The 26,706-nt window shown below is 45.1% G+C and overlaps 1 protein-coding gene across 1 annotated transcript in view; it reads right to left on the minus strand.

Annotated features, from left to right (window-relative positions):
- Positions 1 to 26,706, minus strand: part of HTR2A (5-hydroxytryptamine receptor 2A) — a 46,849-nt gene that overhangs the window by 15,049 nt on the left and 5,094 nt on the right. Inside the window, exon 2 of the mRNA XM_054993207.1 lies at positions 17,102 to 17,302. Within this exon, the coding sequence (XP_054849182.1) occupies positions 17,102 to 17,302 (201 nt within the window). The remainder of the gene's footprint in view (positions 1 to 17,101; positions 17,303 to 26,706) is intronic.

Consider the following 26,706-nt stretch of genomic DNA (forward strand, 5'->3'; position numbering starts at 1 on the left):
TGTGAAAAATGCCTGTGGAGAGGAAGCTGAACAAGAATTTTTCCAGCTTGTTAAGAGACCAAAGCAACGAACACAGCATTCCCGGAGAGTCTAATCAGCCCTGAATACAGTAATATTACTATTACATTCCAAATATTAATCAGGCAGAGAAGGGTCTAGATTCTTTAACTTGAGATGGACTGAACCTGGAATCTTTATATGCCCAGGATATGCTATACATGGAGAGATCCTTCCTCATCATAAATTTGTGGCCTAGTTTGTCTCTGGCTTTCATCAGAGGGAGACATTTGCCTCTATCCCCCCTCCCATGTGGCCTGCTTGCCTTCTATAAGCAAAATTTTGCCTCTTTCTGCTTATCATGAGGTGTGTGTTGTTTTTGCCTCCAGTTTGCAGCATCTGCATTCTCGAGGATGAACGCGTGTTGCCTGTGGCAGGGAGAAGGGCATGTTTGCCTTTACCCCCTTAGCACCTGCATTTGGAGAGCGCAAGCAGAATGTTTAATTGTGGACCAGGCAGGTGCAACTGCAGACTGGAGAACACAACCGGAAGCAAACAGGACCAGTTTCTGCTGATGTAGAATCAAGGCTTTTCCACAGTGGAAACAGCGCAGTGATGGGCGGAAAGTGGAAAAAGTTCACAGAAACACTTGCTGGGATGAATCTTTTTGGTTGGAACATCTGCTAATTCTTCTTCTGGAAAGATGCCCTGCCCTGTTACCAGATTATCTGCTGAGTAGGGTTACCTGTGTTGGAAATTGCAATGTCTGGTGTACTGCAGCAGCAAGAAGGGAAGATGAGCCTTCTATGCAGGGGGCAGCAAGGATCACTTAAGTTAGGACAGTGAGAGCAGCATCTCTCTTGTTTCCTTGTCTTATCTCCTATTGGGCTAAACAGGGCAATATCCTGCTTCTTCTCTCTCCTTCCTTTATTCACTCTTCTACAAGATGTAGTCAGATAGCAAGGACTCTATCCCTATCGCTCTCCTTCACTCTCAAGTATGTATTTCCTAAATAAACTTTTTTAGCCTCTTTAATCAGCAAAGCGTAACTTCTCTGCTCTGTTTGCACTCCGCTAACAGCCTGAAATTACAACTGATCTCCAGATGACAGGGATCAGTTCCCCCTGGATGGAATAGCTGCTTTGGACTCTGGGCTTTATGCCCCACTGAGGTCTTTCTGCTCCCAAAATCTCCCTTCCACCCCCAAATCTCCAGGAATTTCCCAACCTGGAGGTGGCAATCTTAGCTGAGCCTCTCTCTTCCCTTGTTACCCCTCATATTGCTCTTATGTTCTGTAGCATAGTGGTTAAGTGGTTGGGTTGCAAATCAGCACTCTGCTGGTTTGAATCCCACTAATGCCATGAGCTCTGCAGGGGGTCTTGGGTAAGCCACTCCTCTCAGCCCCAGCTTCCCAGCAGTATTGTTGAGATAATAATAACTAATGTATTGTCGAAGGCTTTCACGGCTGGAGAACGATGGTTGTTGTGGGTTTTCCGGGCTGTATTGCCGTGGTCTTGGCATTGTAGTTCCTGATGTTTCGCCAGCAGCTGTGGCTGGCATCTTCAGAGGTGTAGCACCAAAAGACAGAGATCTCTCAGTGTCACAGTGTGGAAAAGATGTTTGACACTGAGAGATCTCTGTCTTTTGGTGCTACACCTCTGAAGATGCCAGCCACAGCTGCTGGCGAAACGTCAGGAACCACAATGCCAAGACCACGGCAATACAGCCCGGAAAACCCACAACAACCATCAATAATAACTAACTTTGTTCACTGCTCTGAGTGGGGCACTAATCTGTCTAGAAGAGCAATATAAAGCACAGTTGTTGTTATTACTTTGTGCATCTGTGAAAAGTAAGCTATGAGAAGAATAGTCATTTAGAATAGTCATTTTATTTATTTATTTTATTTATTTACTGTATTTATACCCTGCCTTTCTCCCCAATGGGAACCCAAAGCAGCTTACATCACCCTTCTCTCCTCCATTTTTCCTTACAACAACCCTGTTAGGTAGGCTGTGACTGACCCAGGGTCACCTAGAGAGCATCCCCGGCAGAGTGAGGCATCGAACCTGGGTTGCTCAGATCCTAGAGCAGCACTCTAACCACTACACCACACTGGCTATAATTCTAAATTATTTTAAAATCTCTATATCTAATTATTTCTAAAGCTTTTTGAGACTATGGACTACTGTTATTTTTAGCCATCAGATTATGTATATTAAATAATAGATGTAATTTGATTTGGATTCTGTTAAGTTACTTAACTAATGCACTTCTCTATTTATGATTTCTCTTGTGCCAGGTTGTGGAGTAAGGTTTCCAGGCCTGGACTGGAAACTGATGGAAGACTAAGTGAAGGAGCATGGGGCATTTACCATGGAGTCTCCAGCAATTCCCAGAGAGACGTGACATCACTTCCTGGTTTCTCCAGAAGTGACATCACGCCGTTGCCTCCAGCAATGAAAAAAATTCTTCTGCTGCCTTAGAGTGCCAGTGGGCTATGCCCACTGGAGGTGAGAGATTGCTTGCTCCCAGTGGGCACATGACAACCCTAGTTTGGAGCAGGTTGTCTATGGATTTAAAAGAATGATCTTCAGCGAAATATTTCTCATCCTTTGGGCTCCTACATGTGGCTGCGTGTGGATTGCTTGCTCTTGCTGTCCTGTTTTGCCCTGTGTTGTTCCCAAAGTGACAATTCAAAGTAGAGCAGCATGAGGCTGCTATGAAAACAAACTCTGTCTACCCATTATTTGTTGTTAAAGAACATTAGAGGGGGAAAATGGGATATGCTGACACTTGGCAAAACATCAGAGCTCCTAAACACACTTAGTGCTGACTATGAAGACTTGTTTATTTCATCTGAGATTTGGATCACTCTGGTGAAGAGCCGCTTGAAAAGGTGGGCCGTGCATCTTCTCAATCCGCCTGCTTGCTGCACTGTTTATATAACGTCCAGTGCTTACAATCTGGATTGAAACCCATGCCTTGGAGCTGCGGCTCCAGCAGTCAATTCTGTTCTCATTTGTAAACTGCCCCTGGGCAGTGTTCGCTTAGATCCACCAACCGAGGCACTGAAGATATGCAATTTTTACATTTTTTGTGAAAATGGACAGCTTCGTTGATTGCTGAGCAGATATCGCACAGGCGGCAGATAAGGTTTTTCCACATAGATAAACGACAAAGCGTGTAGCTGCAAAAGCCGTGTAATAATAGGGGATTTGTGCAGCATAAAATCTAAATCCAGTTAAAGGAGCCATAAATTATTCAGTGCCGTGTTTAACTTCAGGTGTTTTTCCTTTCAAAGAGTCTTGACCTAGTTCTGTGATACAATGTATATATACAATGCAGATGTACATTTCCTCCCAGGGGGCTGGTTACCTTCCCCTATTCAGTGTCCAGTGCCTGCCCCTCTTTCTTTCTCTGTCTGTCTCTCAGAGCCAAACTAGATCTTTTCTTTGTCTGAGAGGACCCGACTCGGGTCTCCGGCAGCCACACAGCAGCTGCGGAGAATGGAAAAAACAAAGCAGAGACTTTTAGGACTTGGAACGCCACGTTGTGGGGAAGAAAGGGCTCCTCTCTCCCCCAAGCTATTTTCTGTGCCAAAACAGTGCTGGGGGAGTTATTTCCCCCCTTTTTGCTGCTCCATGTGGAGTATTCTGTGCATGGGCAGCTACAAAAATAGGGAACCCCCCCACAGTGTTTTGGTACAGGTAAGTGGATGAGATGAGGAGCCCTTCCTCCACCGGCTGCTTTATTTTTTAATAGCCATTCCCAGACCCAACCCTAAAAAGGCAAATGTCTAGTTTGGCCCTCACTCCTGTCTCATTACCAATGCTGATTTCTCCGCACCCTCTGCATACCCCATCCTATCCAATCACACCTGCCTTTGTCATTCACCAGTTATTATCATTCGGCTTCTGCAATTACTCCACTCTCCAAGATATAAGGACAGTTGGACTCACATTCTAGCTGTATCTGAAGAAGTGAGCTGTGGCTCAGGAAAGCTCATACCCTGCCACCAATTTGAGTCTTATAGGTGTTACTAGACTCTTGCTCTTTTCTACACACCTGGGGAGAATGCCTTACCTGCCATCCTTTCCTGTCTACATCCTGATTTGTAATTAGGGCTGCCAACTCCAGTTTGGGAAATTCCGGGAGATCTGGGGTTGGTGCCAGGGGAGGCAGAGTTAAGGCAGGGCAAGGAGCTCAGTGGGCATGTGATGCCATAGAGTCCATCCTCTGATGCTGCCCTCTCCTCCAGGGGGATTGTAGTCTGGAGATCAGTTGTACTTCTAAGAGTGTTCCAGGCCTTGATAGTGGAGAGTGCCCTCAAGTCATAGCTGACTTATAGTGACTAGAGATGGGCATGAACAGGAAAAAAACGAACATGATGTTCGTTGCCATCCACGAACAGGGACTCACGAACAACCAAGAACATGGCCCTGTTCATGAACATGTTTGTGATTGGCTGTTCGTGGGGGCCAGCAGGCTCTCTTCCAGCCATCATCCAAGTCAAGATCCCTACTGCACCAGTCCCAGAAACCTGACCTGAGCAGGCACCAGGAAAGGTACCAATAATAAATAATAGCTTGGCCCAGAGCCTGGCAGCAGCCCTGGAATTTGAAGGGGTAGATTTCTATCCCACCATACACAAAGAAAATTCAAGCTCCAATGCACTCTCTCTATCAATATGCCAACAGCAACTGTCTCTCCCCCTCCACTCTCTGCAAAAACAGAGCCTCCCTTGTAACAAATTTGGAGTTGCACACTTGAAAGGAAAACCTGCCTATCAAGCTAAATTGGGCTTAGATTGGGGTTTCCAGGGCAACAGCAGGAGTTCAGACAGAGTTCAGACAATCCCTGCCTAAGTTGCCAAGGTGCAGGTGCCAGACTGTCTGGCTTGACGAACAGCAAAGAACAGCAATGAACGAGGCTGGCAAAGGCCATCTGTTCATTTAGAATGGGGCCTCACGAACAGCTTGTTCATGGACAGCAGATTGGGCTGTTCGTGGCTTTTTTCCCTTCGTATTGCTGTTCATGCCCATCTCTAATGGTGACCCCTGGTGGGGTTTTCATGAAAAGAGACTAACAGAGGTGGTTTGCCATTGCCTGCCCCTGCTATCCTGATCTTCGTTTCCTTGAAGTTAATATCCCAATTGGCACATGACACCTTCTTTCTACCCATCCACCACCTCAGGGCTGCCTACAAATGTGTTGTCTGCTACTGATCTATGTATCAAGGAGCTTCTAAGGGATTCAGGAGAGGAAGGAAAGGAAAGAAGGCAGAACTCCGTCAGTATTCAGATCTCACAAGCTCAGCGAGTTACAGGGTTGGCGAGCAAAGCAATCTCACAAATGTGTTGCTTGCGTCAGTCAACAATTGTTTAGGGTAAGGAATACTCAAAAGAACAAGTAACAAAGCAGTTACTTAGCAAATATGCCCTGAACTTTTGAAAAAAGAGAAGCTAAGAGCTTGTGGAATTGTTCCCTCTAGAAAGGATGGGCAGAGCGGCTGAAAAAGAGATGGATGTACGCCCACCTAAGCACTCTTTGAAAAAGAGTAAAGATAGTGCAAGTTTCCCCTGAGGAGTGAAATGGATTTAGACCAGCAAGTCCTTGCTCTCATTTCACTGTCCCATTGAGCAGCTGATGACCAGCCTGCCATGGGAAGCAGCTGCATTGGGAAGTACAAAAACAGAACCACAAGGCCAATCCCTTACCAAGGCTCCACTGCCCTCCCTTACACTTGTGTAGCTAGTAAGCTGGCAATGCCTGACCAGTGTCAGTGCTTCAGTAGTGCTGAGAAGGGACTGTGTTCCTGTCCTCCACAGAAATCACCATCCATGAACAGGGCCAGATCGAGGGGGGGGGCAGGGGGGTAGTCTGCCCCCGGCGCCACCAGGGAGGGGGCGCTGGGAGCAGCTGCCAGCTGCTGGAGCGTGCAGGCAGCAGCATGGGCAGCCTTGCAGCCCCCCGTGCTGCCTTTTGCCTGCCCTGCAGGACGGGGCGCGCAGCAAGCCGGCCACCCCCTGTCCCACGGGGCAGGTGAAAGGCAGCGCGGGGGGCTGCAAGGCCGCCCATGCCATTTGCCTGCGGAGAAGCGAATGGCGCAGGCGGCTTCCAAGCCCCACACACTGCCTCCAGCGCCCCTCGTGATGACGTCAGCAAAATCACATCATCACGCCGTGCCGGGAGCGCGCGTGTGCGCGCGAGGCCAGACTATGGTTGCCCCAGGCGCCAGCAACCCTAGATCCAGCCCTGTCCACGAAAAGCTGTCCTTTTTTGGCTTATCTTTACTTTTCAATGGGGTCTCTCCACTGCCTCATATTTGGATAGAGAAGATACTCAGAAGTAATTTTCAGTGTCCTTTTTGTGGAGCTATTATCGAGGGTTTCCCCTCATGGCCAGAATAACTCAACCGAAGTCAACTAGCTAGTTCCAATCACGAGGGAAATGAGTGGTGGGATTCAATAGACTTTGTCCCTGGCTGATGCATTGCCTCCTCCCTTCCATCACAATACTCAGGCAAGCTGAGGGAAGAGGGGAGCAGGAAAAACCCAGCCATCAGCAAGGAAGATGGCTTTTTAAAGCCCAGCAGCTGCACTGTGGAGAGAGGTCATGGTGGCTCACTAGTAGAGCGCTCGCTTGGCACACAGAAAGCCCCCGGTTCAACCCCTGGCATCTCTAGTCAAAAATATCAGCTAGTGGGTCATGGGAAGGACCTCTATCTGAGGGCCAAGCTACAAGTGACGAATGACACTTGAACGGCAAGTGGATTGAGTGGAGGGCAAGTGAACAGGGATAAATACACTTGCCGTTCAAGTGTCATTCGTCACTTGTAGCTTGGCCCTCAGACTCTGGAAAGCAGCTTTGAGGGCCAAGCTACACATGACGAATGACACTTGAACGGCAAGTGGATTGAGTGGAGGGAAAGTGAACAGGGAGAAATACACTTGCTGTTCAAGTGTCATTCGTCACTTGTAGCTTGGCCCTCAGACTCTGGAAAGCAGCTTCCAGTCAGAGGAGACAATTCTGGCCTTGAGAGACCATGGTCTGTCTGGCTCTTGATAAGACAGCTGCGTGTGCTGTTTCCCGCTCTTTCCTCTCATAATCAGAATGACTCGGATCACTTCAGAATGAGTTGGAGAGTTCTCTACTACCTTAGTGGGGAATCTGAAGTATACTTATAGTCATTGACTGTTCAGCTATCTTGTTACTCTGCTCATATATCTACATCTTAATTCAACATTAAGATGGAGATACATGAGCAGAATAACAAGGGACATTTTAAAAACACAGACCACAGGAATCTTCCTTGGCTCTGGGATAAATCAAGATGGGTAGCCATATTAGTCTATCTGTAGCAGTAAAAAAGAGGAAGAGTCCAGTAGCACCTATAAGACTAACAAAATTTGTGGTAGGATATGAGCTTTTGTCAGTCACAGCTCACTTCTTCAGATACTGAAGAACTTGGCCGTGGGAGGCAGGGCTACACACATTCAGTGTGGGGAAATTTTCCTTCGCTATTTTGGTTCACCTCGCCTTGAAAAGGTGTGATCCTGTATGCTGCTTTCTTAATCTTGATGAACGTTCCTCAGTCAGAAATGTACCTGAGGAACCTGGTGGTGGAAAGTGCCTTCAAGTTGTAGCTGACTTATGGTGACTCCCTAGGGTTTTCAAAGCAAGAGACATTCAGAGGTAGTCTGCTATTACTTGCCTATGTGCAATGACTCTGGACTTCCTTTGTGGTCTCCCATCCAAGTATTATCCAGGTCTGACCCTGCTTAGCTTCCAAGATCTGACAAAGTCAGGGCCATGAGGAACCTTCCTTGATCTTTTTCTGGAAGCTGATCTGCATGCTAGACATCTACCGGTCAGCAGGAAAGACTTTATGTAACCCTAGCCAAGAAACTGTGCTGAGAAGATAAATGGATTCTCTGAAAGCAGTTTGGAAAAGGCTTCGAACAGATTTTGTCATCTGTGAAGCTCTTTCGCACACAGTTTTATTTTGATTTTAAATAAAAGAATCCTGCAGATTCACGCTTGATAAGCTGAAACCCCTTTAGTCCTACGTTCTGGCTTTGGAGACACATTTACACATTGGCATGTATCCAGCAAAACATCAGCAAGTTCATGTCCAAGTAAGCAGTCTCTCATTAACGCAAGGATACTTGTGTAAACAGTACCTCTAAACACGGCTTGATTCTTGAGCACTTGTGAGCGTTCGCTGCCTCCTGCTTTGAAAATGCATTCTTTAACCGCATTAGTAAATTAATGATTTGTTGGCTATAATGAGGTTTTCCTTACATAACAAGTTATGGCAACTTGAAAAAAAAAGACTTCTGCTACTGTAATGGCCTTTACATCGCTAGGAGAGGGCTTTGGATACGTGCCGCTCTCTCCACCAAACGATGCTTCCCTGTAGTACAATCCCTTTATTTTAATTTTTGTCACATCGGCCACAAAGTCCCTTCCCACGCAAGCATCAGCAGTTATGAGAGAGTTGTGATGCTGGAGCACAAAGCAACCAATCCAGCCCACCCCCTTTCCACTGGACGGCTTCATGTAATCCAAGCTCTGACTGGGTTGTGCTTAAAAATGTCCAGTCCAGCCATTTCCGTAATGTGCCAGGTCAATAAAGGAAAGAGAAGGCGTTTCAGTAAATTGATTGGATGATGCTGGAGCTTGGGGGTGGACGTTGCATTCTTTGTTTCTTCTTGCTGCTTAGGAGAAGAGGTTTGTGATGCGTGTCATAGGCATCATCCAATTAAGTGCCAATTACTATCTCATAATTGCCATCTTCACAGAGCTCATAACTCAAATGCATTTTCCCAGCAACTGATGCTTTAGCTGACAAAACAGAGGTGTAGATCTCATGTAAGTTGTGACCATACCTCTTTGTCACCTGGAAAAGGCTTTGGCAAAACCTGCCCTGATAGTGCATTCCAACCTTATCTTCATAGTGGTGTAGTGGCCAAGAACGGCAGGACTCTAATCCAGAGACCTAGGTTTGACTCCCCATTCCTCCGCTTGAAGCCAGCCGGGTGACCTTGGTTCAGCCACAGCTCTCTCAGAGCTCTCTCAGCCCCACCCACCTCACAAGGTGATTGTCGTAAGGATAATAACAACATACCTTGTAAACTGCTCTGAGTGGGTGTTAAGTTGTCCTGAAAGGTGGTATATATATTGAATGTTATGATAAAGTTATATCAATTTCCCCCTAATCGTGAAGCTTAAAAATAACATCCCGCGTTCTGGTTTTCCTGCCTCTCTGTTTCTAATGCAGTGGGACTCTCATAGCTGTTGGGGGGCAAAGAAGACAGTCAAGTATGTTGCCCCATTCACTTTTAAAGTGAGGCTTGGGGTGTCTATTTTTACATGAAACAGCATGAACAGGGTTTGCTAGACCTCCTTCTGCACCTTACCCGTTCCACTCCATCGCTTTAAACTCTTAGCTTTCCAGCCCAGCCCACTTTGAGAACCAGAGGGGGGTGGGGGGAAAAGTATTTCAGACAATGGAACACAATGAGCAGGGGGGAGAAGGTGTCACCTATGCACATGATGTGTTTCACATAATCCAACCTTGTGCCCCATGTGCAATCTAGGGATAGAGCAGATCCAAGAATAAATGCATGCAAATGCAATTTTAGCTTGGACCTGAGTCTGTTATCCTAATTTGGATGCATTGCTTTATTTATTTTTGAACTATATATTTTTTTCCTATACAGGACTCAAGTTGATTTAGAATCTCCTCACTCCTCAAAAATCAGCATCCAAAAAGTATAACCAACAGGTTAAACTTTGCCTATTCCAAATGCTGGCCTAAAAAACTCAGTCCAAAATGCTAGAGGCGAGATCTCTGATCCAGGGTGGCCTTAGCCAATGGGCAACAGGCAACTACCTGGGCCTATGCTGAGAGGGACCCCAACCACCCTTACAACAGCAGCAACAACAATAATAACAATAACAACAACATTCGATTTATATACTGCCCTTCAGGATAACCCATTCAGAGCAGTTTACAAAGTATGTTATTATTATCCCCACAACAATCACCCTGGGAGGGGAGTTGAGAGAACTCTGGGAGAGCTGTGACTTACTCAAGGTCACCCAGCTGGCTTCAAGCAGAGGAGTGGGGAATCAAACCCAGTTCTCCAGATTAGAGTCCTGTCGCTCTTAACCACTACGGAGATACGGTCTGAAAGCATTATCAGGGCAGGTTTTGCCAAAGCCTTTTCCAGATAACAAAGATGGGGGTGGGGGCGGAAGAAGAATAAGAGTGGGCTCCGAATGCCATTGGTGGCTGCCCTGTCAGGGGCTTCGGTAGTAGGCTTGCAGCAGCAGCTACTTGTGCCTATCCCATCTGAGACTCAGGCAGCTGACTTCCAGCTGCAATGGTGTCTCCCACCCATATCGCACAGGGCAAGTGCCACCCCTGTGCCACCCCTTTCTTGGCCGTGGCAGGAGAGCTGGTAGTGATTCTGGGACCCCATTCTGGGCCTTTGCCCAGAGCCCTAGAATCACTAAGACCACTTCTGTGTCCGATTCCCTTCTCAGGAGGCTGTTCGGAAAAGAAGAGGCCATTACAGAAAAAGAGAGGGTGCGCCTGGGTCACAACAGATCTCACAACCGGGTATGATGAGGTGCTCTTGAGCAGAGTGTAACAGCTTGGTTTTGACTTCCTATATGCCCACCAGCAGGCTCAGTTAAGAAGGGAACTGCAGGCGGGAAGAAACTTCTCTGATGTGACTTGCATAATATTTAGTGCAAAGAATTTGCTTTAGGGTTGGGGGAGGGAAACAAGGTGATTCACATGGATTGTCCAAAGGGAAAGGATTCAGCATTATGCTGGGAAATGGCACGCGGAGCATCAGGAAGGAATCTTTGCTGGGCGTTGCTGCTGAAATGCCCAGTTCTTGCCTCTCAGATTTCTCCTGTTCAAGTCTGTTAAACGTCTGTTTTAAAAAACCTCTGCTGCCTGCTGCTGTTCAATGTGAGAGAGCGCTAATTTCCTTCTCTCTTATTCAATGATTAAATGTGATTTTATTGTACTAGCCTGAAGGCACCTAGCAAATGTAAATCAGCAAAGCTCCCATGGCACCACTTTGCTTGGCCTGTTTTAATAACTGTCATTATATCCCATGATGTTTGATGCTCATTTTGCGCTCAAGGCCACATTACATCCCCAGCCACTATCGTACTTATGTCAACTAATTTTTTAAAAAGCAGGATCATTAATGAATGTAGCTATATACGAAGTAGTAGTGACACAGACTCTCAGCATACCAAAGCAGGAAGATCGCTATTTGCCCTCTCTTACCAGGATGTCACAGAGTTTAGATACCCTAATCTCTCTTAGGCCTCAATCTCATAGCTGATGCTCTGCACAGAGTTAGGCTGGCCAAAGATAGAGGCAACCTTTGTGATCCTGGGGTTCTGGATCAGAATCACTGCCATCTCCATGGGGGCTCCCACCAGCCCCTCTTGCCAGGGCCAAGCAAGGATCGGCCCACACTTCATGTGATGCAGGTGGGAGCCATTGCTGGAAGCTAGGAGCCTCGGATGGAGCAGTTCCAAGCAGCCACTGCTGACTGGGGCAGGCGCAGAAGCTGTTGGCATGAGTGGGCAGCCCAAGCCCTGAATGAGATGTCTCACGCAGTGGCAGCAGCAGGAGCCTGTTTTTTTTCTTCTTCCCCATCCTCTGTTGGGTGAGGTGGGGTTGTGCATGGTTGCTGCTCCCAGAAAGGGACTTAGAGCAGGCACCATTCTCTAAGACCACCCTTGGCCAAAGAGGTGGGGAAAGATAAAACAATTCTATTGTGGACTGATAACAATTGTCTACAGAAAGACCCCCAGCTGCAGCGGCCAGTGGGCACCCTGCTGCTCTCCTTTCAGGCTGCAATTCTCTTGTTCTAAGAAGACTCTTGGAAGTTGCTTAACAGTGTTATGGGACATATAATAACATTTGATTTATATACCGCTGTTTAGGACAACTTAATGCCCACTCAGAGCGGTTTACAAAGTGTGTTGTTATTATCCTCATGACAATCACCCTGTGAGGTGGGTGGGGCTGAGAGAGCTCTGGAAGAGCTGTGTTAGGGTCCCAGGTGCCTGCCGGTGGCGGGCAAACTTCCAGGGATTTGCCCTCTCATCTACCGATCTCTGGGCAATTGGTGGGAGGGGGCAAGCTCCCAGAGCTTACCTGCTACTGGCAGGCACCTCAGGAGCACACGCTGTGCATGCACTCCCTACCAGTGTGGTGATGTCACTTCCGTGACGTTGTTGCGCTGCTCACGGGAGCGTTTCTGCGCTTTGTTTGGGGCCAATTTGGGCCCCAAACTGGCAAAATCAGCTCCGTGCGAAACACAGAAGCGCTCGCATGGCTGGCACGATGACATCTCTTAAAGAAGTGACATCGCCACGCAGCTAACATGGTGATGTCACTTATGGAAGTGACATCATCACGTTGTCGCTGTAGTGCGTCTGCGTGCGAGGAGTTGAACCGGCATGGGAGAAGGTAGGTGTCAGTTCCCAAACCTCCCAGTGGGAGGATGGAGGGATCTGACAACCTTAGCTGTGACTGACGCAAGGTCACCCAGCTGACTTCAAGCGAAGGGGTGGGGAAAAACCCAGCCCTCCAGATTAGAGTCCTGCCGCTCTTAACCACTACACCGAACTAGCCAGAAATAGTATGGGCATGCAGTAAAAAGGAAAACACTACCTGTTACTTTGCTGTTTGTTATGCAGCTTTTAAAAGCTCAGGATGGTTAGCAACTCCATTCATCTGACTTCTTTTCAAAACTCCATTTCTGATGCTATCAATAAAAGTCCATGTGGAGACCACAGCTCTTCACAGTCGGTCTTGGTTCTTACCATTCTGAATAATTTTGTGTCATCTACAAACCTGGCCACTATGCTGCTCACCCCGAGTTCCAGTCCATTATGAACAAATTAAATAGGACCGTCTTCACTGCTGACTTTCTTCCATTGCAGGAACTGTCTATTTATCCCTACTCTCTGCTTGCAGATGTTAAAGCAATTTTCTATTCCGTAAGAGGACCCATCCTCTTATCTCATGATTGCTAAGCATACTCTGAGTTTTTGATGAAGCTTTTTGGAAGTCCAAGGTATATAATGATTATCAGATCACCCTGGTTAACCTGCTCAAAGAACTCCAAAAGGTTGCTGAGGCTCAACTTCCCTTTGCAGAAACCACACGGCCTTTTCCCTCCGTTCTTCTCCATGCCTTAATAACTGTTTCTACTAATTTAACTGGAACAGATACTAGGCTAAGTGGCCTGTAATTTCCTGGATCTCCTCTGGATCTCTTTTTAGCAATTGGTGTAATGATTGCTACTCTCAAGTCCTCTGGTACGGAGCCTGCTTTTAGTAACAAGCTACATATACTGGTTTGAAGATCAATAGTTTGACATTTGAGTTCCTTAAGGGAGCCTGCCATACAAGCCCAGAGATGTATTGTTTTTTCATTTGCTTCATAGTCCTAGAACTTCTCTCCTTTAATGCCCGGCTATGGATTTGGCTACTGATTTTTCTAGCCAGGGGTGAAGGCCCATAAGGGCATACAAGCCCCCGATTGTTCCTGGTGTGATGAACAAGGCAAGTAGGCTTCATAACATTAAGAAGACAAGGCTGCTAGATCTGCTGGGATCTTCAGTAGTAGGCACAGGCAACCAGGTAGTGCACTTGGAGGACGCATGGCTGGATGGAGAGGGGCTCAAACAAAAGGCCTGGCAGCTCCTCAGCTGATAGTGGGAAGCATCATATTGCCTATGAATGGTTCTAACAAGGCATGCTCTCAGGTGTGCCTGTGTATGAAAGTCGAGTATTTCTCAGCCCTCTCTGGCTGCTAACTGTATCCCAAATTTGAACTTGGAATTTCATGCGGGCCATAGCTGTGCCACAGAACTTCCTCTGCTATCTTTACAGTCATGGTGGATATGGCTGGTTTTGTCACCAGGGCCCATCAGGGAATCCAAAAGTGCTGAAAGGGTTTCCATACGGCAGAAGTTGAACACACACATACCACGTTCCCAGAGAGTTATTGGGAAGATAACAAGGTGGCTTTGTGTAAAAGTGCGGTTGTGTTTTCCTTTTAGGGTAGTCCTAGCATCTCTGTTGTCGGGGCCTTGGAGAAAGCTCCTTTCCTAATTTATCAGACAAGTAGACCTCTAATTCCCAACCTATTGTTGGCAGAGAAAAAGAGTCTTGTATGAACTGGGGGAGGCTGTGAAATAATGCTGGAGAGGTAAACTCCTCAAGGCCAGCCGAGCAAATCCCACCACATCCTCCATGACAGAGTGAGGTCCCTGTATGGCTTGTTTTACCATACCCATAGGGCATCCCTAGAACATGTGAAGTTCAGGGCACCACATGGCTGCATTGTAGTCATTCAGACAACTGGGGCTCTACGTTATCTTTGTGTTTGCTATTCGAGTTATGCTGTGGTCATGTCAGGGTAGCTGCGTGTGGATTGGCTCCTTCCTTTCAGCACTAAGATGTAGGCATAACCAATATGCTGCCTCATGATTGGTTGGTGGTGTTACTGTGGTTGCTGGAGATGTCATGCTTAGAAAAATAGTTTTCCGCTGTACTGAGAGAGCTATAAATGTGAAATTTAGGTTCTCTCTCCAGTGCTTTTCCTTCACGGGCAAGCTTTTTTCATATGAAGACCCAGAAGTGGTTTGCACCCCTGAGGTGCTGTTCAGACGTATCTCCAGGCACAGGGCAGCTGCTCTTCTATTAAGTGATGTGCCTGGGGGCTGTATCTTGAATAGCTCCCCCTGGCAGGGTTGTTTCTCATGGAATCAGCATCTCCTCCCTGGCAATTTTGACTATATCCCACTTGAGATATTTTGACTATATCCCACTTGAGATATAGTCAAAATAAGGCCAGACACACAGTGTGGCTGGAAGTCACTGTCTGGCATTCCTGATGCTTATTTAGAGTCAAGCTACAAGTGACGCCTTACACAGGTTGGACACTTGTCCGCTTACCTCAAGTTTTGATGGGGAATGTAGGTGCTCTGGTTTTACAGCTTGGCTCTCCATTACAGCTGCAAGACCGGGATGCCTACATTTCCTATCAAAACTTGAGGGAAGCTGACAAGTGTCCAACCTGTGTCAGGAGTCACTTGTAGCTTGGCTCTTAGTGTCCCCTACTGTTTCTACTCAGCCTTTTCCCTCCTGCTTTCATTGTTAAGCCAATTTGTCTGGTAGACGCTTCGAATTTCTACCTGTTGCATGCTGCCACCACCCGCCATGTGCAGGTTACATTTTGTTTATGCTATGTGCAGGGTTTTCCAGAGCACGCATGATTGTCTAAAATTACAGGTGGACGATAGAAGCCCTGAACTGGTGGGACACTTTGGTTCTCCACTGACCATATAGACAGAAGGTAATATTTAAATCTTGTTAAGAAGAGCTTGAAGATTAGGCATGCCTTGAAGCTTCTGGTTAAACTTTGCCCAGGCTTTGGGAGTGGTGGTACCTTGCCTGAGGAGTACCCTTTCCCTTGAGGCTCACCTGGTGTCTCCCTTACTGTCCTTTAGGCAGAGCATTAACTTCGAGCTTTGTCTTTTAAAGCTGCATTTATGGCCTGCTTCTAGCCTGGGGAAAGTTTTATGTATATTCATTTTAGGCCATTTAAAAAAAATTATTATTAGTTTTTAGTTCCAGCTTATTCTGATAGCAGAGTTAATTAAAAAATCTTACATTTTTTGGTTATATGACATATAGCATGCATTTCATTTCGTCTCTACAAATTCCATCATAATTATATTATTTTCCACTAAGCTATTATCACTGTAAGTCTACTTTCTTTAATTCTAGTACTTTTTTTCTTTCCTCATTCATTTAATTGTGTTTTGCTAACATACAGTTATGTCCCTATGTTATACTTCCGTTCAACCCATCTATAGAGCAGGGTCCATTTTTGTTTCCCGTCATGTCTGTTTTTTTCTTTTATTAATTCTGTCAGTGTGTCCAGTTCTGCCATCTCTAAGATTTTCTCCACCAATTCCTCTTTTGTTGGTATATCTGTATTTTTCCAATATCTGGCATATACTATACTATTCTTAGGCCATTTCATGCTATTTTATGCCTTGGCTTGTTTTTATGGCTTATTATTGATAATTTTTATGCTGTTGTTTTTATGATTTCATTGTGTTGTTTGTTTTTTTACTTTGTGAGCTTCCTTGGGCAGGTCTCTGGAAAATTTCAAAATAATAAGATAAGCATTCATGATGTGATTAGATATTCAGTTCTGTCAAGATTGTTTTTGTGTGGTTTTACTGACAAATATGCCTGCACATGTACATAAACTAAAACATCACACAAAAAGAATCTCAGTTCATACACTCACAGGAAGATTGCTTTTATTTTTTTGCAGTGTGTGATCAATGCGTATGTGCACACTGATGACAAAGAAGGAGGGAATATTCATCTAAAAGGAGCTGAAAGCTATAGCAAGCCCAGTGAAGTAATTAGTTTAGGAAATCTCCCTATTAAATCAGAATTAAGGAGGAACGGTACATAGCAGAGAGCAAAGTTCTGGAACCATCGAGATATGGAATGGGTAAAATCTGTTCACCGTAATGTAAGTATTCTGCAGCTGGCCAATTGTGTGCGTTTTTGTGGCAAGATGGATGTGCCATCAAGTCACAATTGACTTATGGCAATTATGAGATGAGCGGAAGTGGTTTGCCATTGCCTCCCTTGGTGTAGCAACACCAGTCTTCAATCTCTTATCCAAGTACTGATTGTAGCCAGCCCTGCTTAGCTCCCGAGGCCTGATGAGCTTGGGCCGAACTGGGCTAATTGGGCTAAAATAAACAACCAGAACTTTCTTCAAGACCATCAATAGCAAAAATACTTAAATCTATCTATCTATCTATCTATCTATCTATCTATCTATCTATCTATCTATCTATCTATCTATCTATCTATCTATCTATCTATCTATCTATCTATCTATCTATCTATCTATCTATCTATCTATCAATCAATCAATCAATCAATCAATCACTCGGAAGCCAGAAATCAATCTGATTGTTGTGTGGCAGATAAGAAATGTTGTTCTACTCACCTACAGATATGGTCCAAACTGCAATGATCTTTGCAAAAGCTTTCGTTCTTGAGTTAAAGCGGCTGTGATGGATAGGGTTTCGGATGGCAATATAGCGGTCCAGCGAGATGGCACAGAGATGCATGATGGAGGCAGTGGAGAAAAGCACATCTAAATAGATCCACACCGCACAGAGGTGTCTGGGCAGAGGCCATGCATATCCTGTAACCGAGGAGAGGTTTTTTTGGATTAACTGTATTTGTCAAGATGTACCTTAGCCCAGCCTCAACATGAGACGACGACTCCTTAGAAGGAGAGAGACGGTCCTTAAGAAAAGAGGAACCTCTTTTTTATGGCTCCCAGGTCTTGGTGCACCCTGGAAGATCTAGCAGATTGTCTCCGACCTACTCTTCAACATCAGGCTCCCATTCAAGATCCTGTAGAACAGGCCAATCAAGAAGTGAGTGGACCATTTCTCTCCTAGCATCCCCTGTGTCTCTCCTGTAGGGTTACCAATTTCAGCCTGGTAAATTCCTGGAAATTTGATGATGGTGCCTTTGGAAGGGGGAATTTGAGGAGGGATTTCATCTAGAATCTATGGTATACCATACAGTCTCCCCTCTGAAATGGCCATTCCCCCCCTCCCCAAGAGAATTGGTCTCTGTTGTCTGAAGATCAGTTGTAATTCCAGGTTGGCCACCATCCCTTGTGACTCGGGGTATGTGCTTCGGGTTTCCGATTTAAGTAAATTACCCGAATCGGACCCGATCCATAGAGATTAGGGATATCCTAATCCAGCATGCTGGCCCTGATTCAGAAATCCCTAATCAAAGCTTTCTGAAGCTTGAAGCTTCGGAATTAAGGTATTTCCAGATTCCCCCCCCCCACTTCGGGTAAACCCGAAGCGGGAAACCCGAAGCAACCTGGCCCTGCACACCCCTACTTGTGACCCCAGGAACAAAGAGGGCAGAGGAGAGGACTTGAGCTGAAGCCTCGACAGGGAGAAGAATGTGTGACTAGCAGCTCCTCTCACACTACATTATCATTAAGGAGGAAAGCACAACTCACAAGATGTTGGCAGGATCAAGGGTCTACTGGAAAGGGTGCGTCCATCAATTCATATATAACCCTTCAGTTCAGCTCCACCCTCTGGTGGTTCAACATCCCTGGACATCTCTCTGCTGAGATGGTTTCCAGTGCTCCAAGCCCTCTGCTGCCTCTTGTCAAGATCCAGATCCAACACTGACATGTCCTCCTCTACTGGTTCTTGGTTGCTTACCTGTAACCCTTGTGCTTTACTACCTGTCTGGCTAGATACAGAACAGGGCACTATTTCATGGCAGAATTTATATGGCTGTTTTATTGGGATCCTATTAGTAGTTACATGAAGAGCCCTTTTATGTTACCTGACCAAAAATACACATGTTCTGATCTTTGAAAAGGATTCCACCTAAGTTCCCCAAAATATGGAACTCCGGTTGAACTGTTCACAAGCCAATTAAGGAACTCGTTTTAGAATAAGGGGCAACTACCATCTTCCATGGAGCATCTCATCAAGAGAAGTGTGGCATTGCCCACTCCTAATTTAATAGAATGTATCTTATTTTTAAACTCCTTTTTAAAATTCCTTATTTAATAGAATGTGTCTTATTCTTAAATTGGCAAGTTCAGCAACTGCAAGCAAGATACCGAGTTGTCTTAAACTAGGATGACTTCAAAGTAGTGAAATACCTTTTCCTAATTTGTCTTTTGAGGATTTTTCGTTTTGGATTCTTAGGAGAGTCAGCATAAAGATTTCCCCTCCATTCTCAACAAGTAATTCATCTGAGGTTTTTTGGGGAAAGCAGAGTGACAGTTTATCGAGAATACTGCCAGGAAATGTAAATGACGGAGGGCGTAATTGAGAGAGACAGTAGTGATAGCAGCCTTGGCGTGCCATTTTGCTTCTTCCTCTAGAATTCATTTTGTTTCCAGTTTTCCAATTAACTCCTCTATTACACTCCAATCTATTTTCAGTCTCCCACACTGACTCCACACTCAGTTCAAGCAGAGTAAAATAATTGGCAGAACTAAATCCATTCCTTAAGGCACTCGCTTAACGACAGCCAAAGATTATGGGCTATGTTTCTGGGTATATCACACGTGGCCTCCTTAATTCCCTCATTTAGCATCTTAGAAAACAACATTTCAACCTCTGCTCCAAATGTTTTATCTTCTTAAGTAGTTCATAATTTGCAATCTAAAAGACCAGGAGATAAAGGAAATAGAGAACCCCTAGTATGCTTTTGTCCTTCTCAATGTGTTTGTGTTGTGCTTTTTGTAAATTCTATTACTTGTATGTAAAATTGGATTGGTCCAAGACTTCCATAACTGGGGTGAGCCTGAGGGAGGGATTTTTATTGCCTTCCCTCGCCACGCTTACGGCTCTGGGCTTTGGAACTTTCCAGAACAATATGTGATAAGGAAGAGAGGGTGCAGCAAAATGGGGAAATCAGCCAAAATCACCTTCTTCAATTATCCCATGAGCTTCAAATGCCTTCATAGAGATTGCTCTGCCTGCATAAGAAAGCCACATGCACTCCTCTGGTATCAGACGATCCCCCTGCCTTATTACTACAGCACTCTGTGCCACGTAGTACTCCAAAAGGTCTCCTGACCCTTTTCAGCAGGGGTTGTTGCTAGGTTTGCCAACTCTGAGCTATGAAATTCCTGAAGATTTGGGTGTGGAGCCTGGAGAAGGCAGGGTTTTGGGAGGGAAGAGATCTCAGTGGGTATATTGCCATAGAGTCCATCCTCTGAAGAGTCTATTTTCTACAGGGGAGCTGCTGTAGCATAGGGGTTGTGATTGGGCTGTGAATCAGCATTCTGCTGGATCGAATCCCACTACTGCCGTGAGCTCAGCAGGTGGCCTTGGGTAAGCCACTCCTCTCAGCCCCAGCTCCCCAGCTGCATTAATGCATTAATAACACTGAATTTGTTCACTGCTCTGAGTGGAGCACAAATCTGTCTAGATGAATGGTATGTAGGCGACGCTATTACTATTACTATTACTATTACTATTACTATTACTATTACTATTACTATTACTATTACTATTACTATTACTATTACTGTAATAACAATATTCAATTTATATACCACCCTTCAGGATGCTTAACACTCACCCAGAACTGTTTACAAAGTATGTTATTATTATCCCCGCAACAACAAACACTCTGTAAGATGGGTGGGGCTGAGAGAGCTCCTAGAAGCTGTGACTGACCCAAGGTCACCCAGCTGGCTTCAAGTGAAGGAGTGAGGAATCAAACCCAGTTCTCCAGATTAGAGTCCCGCACTCTTAGCCTCTACACCAAACTGACTTACTGTTACTGTTACTGTTACTGTTACTGTTACTGTTACTGTTACTGTTACTGTTACTGTTACTGTTACTATTATTTGAGTCATCTGGGGATCAGTTGTGAATCTGGGAGGTCTCCAGATCCTGTCTGAGGTTGGGATGACAACTCTAGTTGTTTGCAGAAAGGGGAGGTGTTAGAAATTGCTTCTGGAAACTCATCCCATTCATGGAAGCCTTGAAAACAACCTGTTGGCTTTAACATGCTTTCCCATGGATATATTCAGAAGTGTATATCTGTGTGCAGACGCCCATATTGATTTATCTATCTCTACATGGAAGTAAATACCAGAAACTTAGTGATTGATGACATCTACCGGTAATTTATTTTGGACAAGCGGTACTGTAAATGTAGCTATTAAGCCCTTTTGCAATTAATTTTTTTAATTTTAGGAACTCAGTGGGAAATGTCAAAAATTTCTGACATTTACTGATAAATCTCCTGGCCAACTTTAGTGCCCTCTGTAAATGAGAAAGTTCATCTTCTCGCTAGTAAAGAATGACATTTAGCATGATTGGTTTATAAATCATCTTTAGCCAATCCTATTCTTGCGTCTGTTCTCAAAACAGCTTCTTCCTCCACCAATTTTACTTCCTTTCCTCATTGTAGTATAATCTGCCCTTTCCCTTCCTATTCAATCAACAATTACCTCTCCTATTGTGATCTATAAAGGGGAAACTAATCTGCAACCATCAAGCGCAGGGCCAGTTGACTCACAAGGGCAGCTGGGGGAAGGGAGTAAAAATTTAAAGGAAACCTTTTAACCAGACTTGCGGATTGGGAGTAAAATGGCTCGTATATGACCGAGCCTTCACATTTTGGCTGAGCAGAGTGGTTGGATACAAGCTAAGATCAGTGGAGGTACTAAAGAACTGGTTTAATATTGTTAAGAAAAAGCTCACATCAAGTGCAAGAAAAAAATTGACTGAGAATAAATTAATTCCTGAACAGTTGCTGGCATTTTCTGGCCTTTCTCAGGATATGTTCATGTGGTGATAAAATAGGAAACGAGGGTTAAACTTGGCCATTTACTGAGGGCTCTCAATTGCCTTTGATAAGTACTAGAAAATGCCAGAGAAATGTGCAGGGCTTGCTTTGGACACTTACACAACACCCATGGTAGCAGTTGACCTTTACTCGTGAATGGTAAATCAGTACGAAATTTTCGAGTTACAGGAAGTGCTTGGTGGACCTTGGAGTTACTGGTACATTTCCTGCTGGTAATTCTTCTAAAAAGGATCATTGTTAGATGCCAACATTCACCAAATATCTGGCATCAGCCATAGCATAGATGCTCAGACACACAAAATCTGTATCTCAGACCTCTCTTCATATGTGCCTTTTAATGGTACCAGCTAAAGGTCTCCAATCTGTATGAAATACCATCAGTAATTAGGGTTGCCAAAATGGGGTTGGGAAATTGCTGGAGATTTGGGGGTGGAGCTTGGGGAGATGGCGTTCAGTGGGGTATAATGCCATACAGTCCCCTTCCAAAGCAGCCATTTTCTCCAGGGGAACTGATCTCTGTCTCCTGGAGGCCAGTTGTAATTCTGAGAGATCACCAGGCCTCACCTGGAGGTTGGCAAACCTATCAACAATACATTGGGAAAGATATTATTGGCCTGTGTTCTTGGAAACATGTGTTCTTGTGAAATGTACATTCTTGCATGAATACATAAATACACTCCCTACAGCTGGTGTCCTCATTACTAATTTCACCTTCCAGATCAATTCCAAACCTGTTCTTTTAAGACATCTTGAACAGATTTAGAATTGAAATTGAATAGATTTAGAATTGAAAGCCTGAAGGCTAGATCAGGGTTGGCCAGATTCTTAAACTTAGAAAAGAGTGTTATTCTGGCAGACTTCCACGCTCTACAAATGATGGGTGTTGTAACTAGACATGGGCACGAACAGCATTACAAATGCAAAAAACCCATGAACAGCCTGTTCTGCTGTTCGTGAACAAGCTGTCCGTGAGGCCCCATTCTAAACGGACAGGTGGTCATTGAAAGCCTCGTTCGTTGCTGTTCGTTGCTGTTCGTCAAGCCAGACAGTCTGGCACCTGGAATCAATTTCCATGGCAACTCAGGCAGGGATTGTCTGAACTCCTGCTGTTGCTCTGGAAACCCCGAATCAAAGATTCCTGAAGCTATTTGTATAGCTTCCGGAAACTTTGGAGTTTAAATGCTCATTTCCGTGCCGCTGTTCAGGGGCACGGAAAGGGGCATTTAAACTCCTGAATCAGCTGCTCATGGGGGGAGAGGTCTCATGGGGGGAGAATCCCCCCGCCCTGCTGGCACCGGGCAGAAGCAGCCCCGCAGCACTGGCTCTGCCTGGTGCAAGAAGCACCGGGCAGCCTGGCAGCGGCGGCTCTGCCTGGGGCAAGAGGAACAGGGAGAATCTCCCCGCCCCACTCACACTGGGCAGAAGAACCCTGGCAGTGCTGGGGGGGCAGGGGGGCTGGGGGTGTTTAAAGAGCCCTGACACTTTCAAGTGGCAGGACAGGGCCCTTTAAACTATCAGCTGGCAGGCAGCAGGGGGGAATCCCCCCTGCCGCCTGCCAGCTGATAGTTTAAAGGGATCTTTAAAGGGCCAGGTAAGTGGATAAGAGGGGAGGGGGGCTAAGTGGGGGGTTTGGGGGGTGCGGGCTGCAGGCCTCCATGAACAATGAACAACAAACATGTTCGTGACAGCATCATGTTCGTCAATGTTCATTGTTCGTTGTTCGTGGACTGTAACGAAAAGCGTGTTCGTTTTTTTGCGTTCGTGCCCATGTCTAGTTGTAACACTCAAGGAGGAGGTATTCATTTCCCTTTAAGAGGAACTGCAGAACATTTTCAAGCTCAGGTTTGAGCTAAATCCAAAAAACATGCTATTAAACATTCTACCAAATAATGTTACAAAAGAAGAGGGAGACCTCTTTCATTACATGGTGACAGCAGCAAGAGTGTTATATGTAGCAAAATGGAAAACAGATATGTGCCCTGATGTGTCCAAGTGGACAGATAAGATTTATGAATATGCATCAAAGGCCAAATTAACTACTTATTTACAATGGCCAAATTAACTACTTATGTACATAATAGACCTATAGCTGAATTTTGGGGGAAATGGAAGGATTTCTTTGATTACTTAGGCTAAAATTAAGATTAATTAAGGTAACTCGATGTAAAGATGAAAAGATAAAACACAGGGAAATGATTAACTAAAATAATTGATATTAAAGTTTGGGTATAAGTAACCAAGGAGAGGGAAGGAGAGTTATTACATAAGATTATATCTTTCTATTATTTAATTTTAAATGTAGTGCTTATATAAGTTTTTATGCACTTTCTACTGTTATATCGTTTCTTTTTAAATAAAAAATTTATACCAAAAAAAAAAAAGAAGAGGGGCTGCCATTTTGGGAGGAATTCCCTCACAGCACTGAAAAGCCATGAAGGAAGAAAACAAGGGACACCACCCTTCATTTATTTTAAGAAAGCCCATTGCATGGGGAATAAAGAGATCCCAAATTCCATTTACTCTTGAGGTGTATTTCCTCTAAAGACAAAGGGTACCGCTGCCTTGAATTAATGATCCAACCAGTTGTTAGCAGCCTAGTTGACATGCCTCACACAATGAAGCCAAGCTTTGTATCCCCTTTGAAACAAAGCCAAGTACAAATTTACTTGGCCTAGGAAAATCCTTTCCACTGGCCTTGACTTTATGGCATGAAAATGCCAAATGACTTTATGGCCTTTTGATTGGTTGGCAGTGCAATCCTAAGCAGCATTACAGCTGTAAGCGGAGTTGACTTCAATAGACTTAGAAGGACATAATTCTGTTTAGGATTGCACACTGAGAGTCACCTTCTCTTTCTTTCTCCTGAACACGAGGGTCAAGGATGAGTGGAATTTATCATTCATTAGTCACCGTAAATAAGAATGGTATGTTTGCTAGTTAGAAACTTACTTTGTTTTCCTATATTTATTTATTTATATTCCGCCTTTCTCACTGAGACTCAAGGTGGATTATATAGTATGAGATTAGTACAATCAGTGGCAAGGACAAGTGCAGGCATTTCCATACAATGTCAAGAACATTTCCATAAATAATGTCATGAGGTAAATGAATATAAGTTTACAAAGATATAATATTAGCAAGGATCCAGTATGGGGTTGAGGAATCGCTGAAACAGAACACAATCCATTCTAGGGCTTACATTAAACAATATATACATAACATTAAACAACATAAAGCACAGGTAGTACATATTTAATGCAAGAGATAATATGTAAGGCAACATAATGGTGAAATCTATGGTTTCTAACTCATTAGCGAAACATCTGGGACCCCTTTCCTACAATACAGCCTGAGGCAGTGTCGCCCGGCCCTGCACGATGATGTTACTTGTGACATCATCATGCAGGAGTGTCCCCCTCACCTGAGGCGGGCGGCAACAGTGAAGGGGTAGGGAGGCAGCCCGCTTCCCTGCTCGCTGCTGTGCCCAGCTCTCTGGGAGCTAAGCCAAGGCAGGCAGCAGCAGCAAAGGGGCAGAGAGGTGAGCGTGGACATGGCCTGCTTTCAGGTCAGGGGGGGTCGTCGGGGGCTGGTACAGTGCCTCCTTCAGAGTTCAATGCTCAAGGTGGCTGCTGGCACCACCCCCATGGATGTGCTGGGCCTGCTGGGCGCTGAGGCGGACAGCAGCGCTGGTGAAGGGGTGGGGAGGCAGGTGGCAGTGGTGAAGTGGCACTCCCAGTGGGGAGCGTGGACAAGGTGCCCCCTCAAAATTTTGTGCCCCCCTGGCTCCCCGTACACTACACTTCTGGGTGTAGAAAAAAAAAATCTTTAAAAATGGCTCACAGATTCTTGTGGAAGTGTTGTACAATCCCTGTTAAGCTAGAAAGCACAGAGTCAAACTATGTGACAGTGGTCACCGGTCCATCACATGGCTGCCGATACCATTTTAGAAGCAGTTGTAATTCTTTTTAAAATGCTATGATTGCACATGTGGCACGGCACCCATGCTTACTCACCATAGATAGATAGTCTGCGAAATACTTATTTTGTCCCCCCGCCCAGCCTTCTCAGGTGCTGAAACAGCAATGGAGCTTGTTTTGGCACATGAAAAGGTATGTGTGTGACGAACCATTGGACTGCCTTGCAGTGCAGAGACAAGGATGGGCCAAATTCCTGTCCATTGCTACTTGGTTTAAGTTAGGAGCATGGGTTCCTGACAAATACTCCCTTTTCCTACTTGCTAGTCAGAGACACCCATTCAGAGCGCTAAGAGTTAATGTCATATTTCTTACAAGATCTGCGAGTGGGATGGGGCACATTTCCACCTTCCCTTTGCAACCCACAGAGCTCCCCCTGCTCTGTTTGCAGCGGTCAAGGAATGTTCACAAACAACATAGTGTGCAAAGTGAGAGTCAGCAGTGTAAGGAGGGATTGTCAGAAATTGCTCCTGCTCTTCCAGAGCAGAAAGTAACTATCTGACATTGGAAAAACACCACAGGATACAGGCCCTTATCTCTTGTGGCAAGCTAAATGAGTAACTGATCTCAGGAGAGTAACGTGGTGTGTAGAACAAGATGCACCCCCCCTTGTTACTATACTATCACCCCCAGGAAAGCAGGAAGAGGAAAAGCAGCCCTTGCAAGCAGTAGGGCCAAAGCAGGGGATTTTCCTAGGATGATAATCTTTGGCACATCATTGCCCATCTGCGGGCAAAACATGGAACTCACGGGGTGTGGGTCTTTTTGTTTCTTGGCCTGGGAGCGCCAAATTTTCAGGAGCCTGATTCAGGGCCTTATTATTCCTAAGGCTAACTAGGCTGAAGACTAGGGGCCCCATAGGGACTAGAGGCCCGTCAATTTTTTTTGCTGAGGCACTGTTACTTGTGCCCTAGGGCTCCAATGGTTAAAGGCACTTTGCACTCTCTGCTGTAGCAATATGTGTACATATATATTTATCCATATATATATATATATATATATATATATATATATATATACTCTCATAAGTATATTATATATATATTTATATACATTACTTTAATGCTATATGCCTTACTGGTTTCTTTTTTTGTCCATATCTCTATCCCAATATTCAGGTGAGAGTAATAAAAGGTGGGAGCGTGGATATAGGGCTATGCAGGGCTTTTTTTCAGCTGGAACATGGTGGAACAGAGTTCCGGAACCTCTTGAAAATGGTCACATGGCTGGTGGCCCCACCCTCTGATCT

This window comes from Eublepharis macularius, chromosome 1 (assembly GCF_028583425.1).
Source record: "Eublepharis macularius isolate TG4126 chromosome 1, MPM_Emac_v1.0, whole genome shotgun sequence".
Taxonomy (NCBI): domain Eukaryota; kingdom Metazoa; phylum Chordata; class Lepidosauria; order Squamata; family Eublepharidae; genus Eublepharis; species Eublepharis macularius.